Source organism: Puntigrus tetrazona, chromosome 3, assembly GCF_018831695.1.
Source record: "Puntigrus tetrazona isolate hp1 chromosome 3, ASM1883169v1, whole genome shotgun sequence".
Taxonomy (NCBI): domain Eukaryota; kingdom Metazoa; phylum Chordata; class Actinopteri; order Cypriniformes; family Cyprinidae; genus Puntigrus; species Puntigrus tetrazona.
The window spans coordinates 2,336,638-2,341,319 of record NC_056701.1 but is presented as its reverse complement, the minus strand read 5'-3'; the positions used below and the strand labels follow the sequence as shown (position 1 = coordinate 2,341,319).

At 37.1% G+C, this 4,682-nt stretch overlaps 1 protein-coding gene across 1 annotated transcript in view; it reads right to left on the bottom strand.

Annotated features, from left to right (window-relative positions):
• Positions 1–1,226: 1,226 nt before the first annotated feature.
• LOC122341568 (serine/threonine-protein kinase N1-like) overlaps positions 1,227–4,682 on the bottom strand; it is a 16,394-nt gene continuing 12,938 nt past the window's right edge. The window contains 6 exon segments of the mRNA XM_043235022.1: positions 1,227–2,625; positions 3,435–3,515; positions 3,684–3,791; positions 3,877–4,019; positions 4,116–4,192; positions 4,284–4,346. Of these exon segments, the coding sequence (XP_043090957.1) occupies positions 2,422–2,625; positions 3,435–3,515; positions 3,684–3,791; positions 3,877–4,019; positions 4,116–4,192; positions 4,284–4,346 (676 nt within the window). The 3' untranslated portion in view covers positions 1,227–2,421.

Genomic DNA, 4,682 nt, shown 5'->3' with positions numbered 1-4,682 from the left:
TAAACACTTTTCCCTACTTCAAAATAGTGAAAAACAATGTCTCTCACAGAACAAGTATGATGTTAGACGCATTTGCGTTAACTATGTTTTTTATTTGATATAATACAAAGTATTTAAATAAAAAAAATACGTTTTAAATGTACAATGATTTTACTAAAAAACTTAAAATAATTCATGATGTTGATGCAGTCATGTGAAAAGGGTCTATAAATGTGTGTGCTTTAAATGTTTTCTTTTCTATGGTTTATTTTCAAGTATTCTATAATATGAGGTGTTGTTATATTTATTACAGTTCTTAATTATTTATTTTTTTTACTGTGGGTAACAACTAACTAGTGGAGCAAGGCAAAAAAAATGCCTTGTTTAATTCGGGTAAATCTGCAAAGCTAAATTATAGTCAACACAATACACACACATGGTCATCTCAACAACAGCTTTATAAATACAACTTTGATGAATTGTATAATTGTACAGGACATGCATTAATCTGCAGACAGTTTACCATTTGAGGAAAAAAAAAGGAGACGTTTTGCTGTGAAATGACACACGTCTTTCATTTAGACATATTTTATGTATGCGTTTTGCTACACTTTGTTCACAGTGTGTGCGAGTGTATGAGTTCATTTTTGGCTTCACCCAATTGTTTGTGTGTGTGTGTAGTAAAATGCTTACAAAATTTATTCATCTGCTCCTCGCAAGTAACAGATATGTCACGGTGTGCCGTTCGTACAAACTGTCTAATAAAAAACTGCACAAAAGGATGTTTCAAAGGCTTCAAAACAGCTCTGAGGTAATAATGTGTGTGAAACCAGAACACATAACAGTCACTAGTCGCCATTCATTTGTATCATGACTAAAATAAAAATCAGATAACACTATCTATTTAACAGATAACATCTGATATCTGTTAAAAAAAACATTTAAAAAACTAGGAGACAAAGTATCTGCTATTTGAATAAGTGGTTTTTACCTTTTGCTCAGATTTATCATATCACCCAACTGCTGTTAAAAATGTTGACAGATACAAAATCAATGAATGGACCTCAAGAAAATAATGAACAGGCATCTGCATTTTCCAGTAAAAAACCCAAAATGCAGAAGATCTCAAAGACCTTCAAAACAAGCCAAATTTTGTCAAAACACTGTCTTGACGGACTCTGGTTTAATGACATTCATTAATTTTTTTAAGACAAGACAGTTCTCCCACAAAAAAAAAANNNTGAAGCAAAAACGCCAACGGTAGGGCGGAAAGGAACGATATTTTAAGGCATTTTTTCTTCAGACCAGCTTTATATACAAGGTTGTTTGTTTGCTTTTGTAAAAATTCATTAAGGTGACCATACTTAAAGTGCACTTAATGAATGGAGAACAAGCTGTCCTACTTCAATATGCTTCACTTTCACAAGTAACACGTAAGAGACGATGGGCTTGAAGTATGAGAAAACACCCAGGATGAACGAGTCTAAAGAGGTCTTTAGCTCCAAGTACACGTTCATTAATATTCAAGCCTAATTAAACAACTCTCTTTTTCCATCAAATGCCACGGTGTCTGCAGAAAAGTGTCTCTTAATCTAGTTCCTTAGAGAATGGCAAATAATTCAGACAGCATCGTCCCGTTTGACTGGACATGATACGAGAAATGGAAGGAAGATTTTGCAGTGGTTACCAGTTCCTAAATGTGAGACTGAACAGAAATGCATTTCCCAGCATGCTCTTGGTCGTATCGCTTGCAAAAGTTCACCGAGATGCTTCAGTGCGACCTTTATTGATTTGCTTCGAGTTTAAAAAATGACCTTCACGTTACCTTTACTAAGACAAAGGCGCATTTTTCAAAAGTAGAAGACAAGCCAAAAATTTCAGCAAGTTTATCGGTGCACTCGACCATTTTTTCTCTTTGTTAAAACATGCGTTATGCCTAACGCAATAAATAGCACTTCTAAATAAAGTTCATGTGGGATGAAGCCTCTATTCATATAAGTAGCCTGTATTATTCTGCATGAAGAGGCTATTTTGAGATCACGTGACCGGGTGAATGCTACCCAGCTGTTTCAGTAACACACGTGACTAGTTGAATAAATGAATCATGGCTAACTGTGAATAATGCTTTTCTACCATGGTATCAGTACCTGACCACTTTAGTGTGATGCTTCATCCAATCCACTAGGTGTCAGTCTGAGCTGAAGCGCTATAAAAAAATAAAATGATCAAATGCACCTTTAAACCTGCTGGCGGAAAAGATTTCTGTCTTTAACCCGGTTCTAACTGTTTTCGGACTCCTCTGTTTTTTCCATCACAGTGTTCTCAGGTCCAGCACATTCATAATTGAGGCGAAACACTCGGATTGGCCGCTCTTGACCTCGTCGTGGCTGAGTGACGGAGCAGAAAGGTCTCTCTACAGCACTATCACAGCGAAGGGCGCTCTCAGCAGAGGTCGGACACATAGTCAAAGTCCCGGAAGCTGTCCTGGTCCTTGCGCGAGAGCACCCGGGGTTCACGGGGCGGTGTGAGAGCCGGAGCTTCTGTTGTGAATTCCTCATCGAAGTTGCTGACGTCCTCTTTGTTCCCGATAGTCGGAAGGAAGGGAGGAGGGAGTTTACGGAGGAGAAGAGCCTCCCAGTCCATATTCTGAAAAGTCAAAGTACCAATTTATGCCGTCATTTCACAGGGGAAGCAAAAATGCAACAAATAGGGATGCACAGATATTGAAATGAAATAATATTTATAATAAATATTTCAATAATTTAATGAGACATTTAATGCTTTTTTTTTGTTTATAAAAATGAAGACAGAAAGATATTCCTGAAAGATATTGTAAAATGCAATTGTACTGCAAAATAAAATAAAAAAAATATTGACTTAACTGATAAAATTACACTAAATTATATCACAAATGCAGTCCTATTTATTTATTCAAAAATGTTATATTCGATATGTAATTAATTATTAGCTTTTCATCAACTGACGAACCCCCAACGATCCATAAATCCCCCTTTGTGAAATCATTATCAGATGTTGAGGACTACATTTTAAATTATTAGTTTTTCACATAAAATTGTATAAATTAGTGTTTATCAAACAGGCATGTGATGAGCAAAAGATAAGCCATATTGAACATATTGGTAGTGACAGAACTTGCAACTATAATTGGGAAACGCACCCTTGATCAGATTAATTCGTTATTATTAATTCGTAAAAACATACCATGCAAACAATAGTATGATATAAGCAGCACTACAACAAACAAAACCGATCACGGGTGTGTTAGATTTAGAAAATAAACAAGCTTTGAAAATAAAAGTCTGCTTAGGGCCCATCATCATTCACTAACTAATCGGATCTACGCGAATCACATGGGTTGTCCCTCAGAGGAAATCTGTATTTACACAGAAAAATCACATCCCTGAATCCCTAATTAAAGTAAAGATCTCTCTTACCCTGAAGAAAGGCTGTTTCTTTACATCCTCTGCGTCTTTCTCACTGGAACCCAGACGTCTTTCTGGGTTTCTCCTTAGCAACTGTTTAACATAATATGAAAATGTTTACAATCGCAGTTTATCCACACTTCATTTTTAAATCATAGGCATAAAATCGAGTCGGTAAAACATTTAGCGGGACATGTCTGCTGCACTAACTGAATATAAGAAATGCGGGCAGGCTCAGAATGATCGGTTTGACATATTTACCCTCCTCATGATGCCAATGGCCTCCGAGGAAAGAAACCGTGGATAACGAACTTCATCATTCACTATGCTGTCAAAAACCTCCTCTTCATCATCACCTGGAAACGGAGACTAGAAAAACGGTTTTGGATCAGACGCGTGCCAAAGCTGTCAGAGCGTTTCAAACATTTCAACTGAAAATGCTCAAATTCCTCACCTCTCCCACTAACATCTCGTATATAAGCACTCCGAGTCCCCACCAGTCCACGGCCCGTGTGTACGACGTGTCTGTTAAGACCTCTGGAGCCAGGAACTCGGGAGTCCCACAGAACGTACTGGTCCGGTCCCCGAAACCCATACCTGGGAAAAAGACGAAAACAGGTCTGACAAATGCTCCAGACTGTATCAAACACAGCCAAAAGTAAGTGAAGAAGAGAGAGAAGGAAGAGTCGTTACCTTCTTTACACAACCCAAAGTCTGCAATCTTCACGTAACCCTCTGTGTCAAGCAGCAAGTTGTCCAATTTAAGATCTCTGGTGGGAAAACACAAAAATATACTCAACATGTATTTGAAACGTCTTTAGATAAAGCCAGAGCGTGTACACAAAATGTTCACATACTCACCGGTACACAATCTTGTTATCGTGTAAAAACTGAAGCCCTAAAACTACACAAGCGGCATAGAACCTGAAACACACACAAACATGAATTAAAAAGCGTGACGTTTAAATTCTTCTATCCATAAACCCAAAAAACACATTAAAAATTCTTTAAACCAACTAATGAATCAAATGTTCATCTCTTAATGACTGTGCACCATACACTACTGTTTATGGCCAGTAAGAATTTTTCCATTTTTTTCTGCTTTTGCTTAAACCAAAAAAAATGCCTTGTCACACAATTTCCGAAACCTGACACTTTAAGACTAGAACCATACCAAAATGATCTGCAAGACAATACACTGTCAGCCTTTGACTTTTTAAATGCAAATGTTTGCAAAACCAACACACACTTGTCTACGTA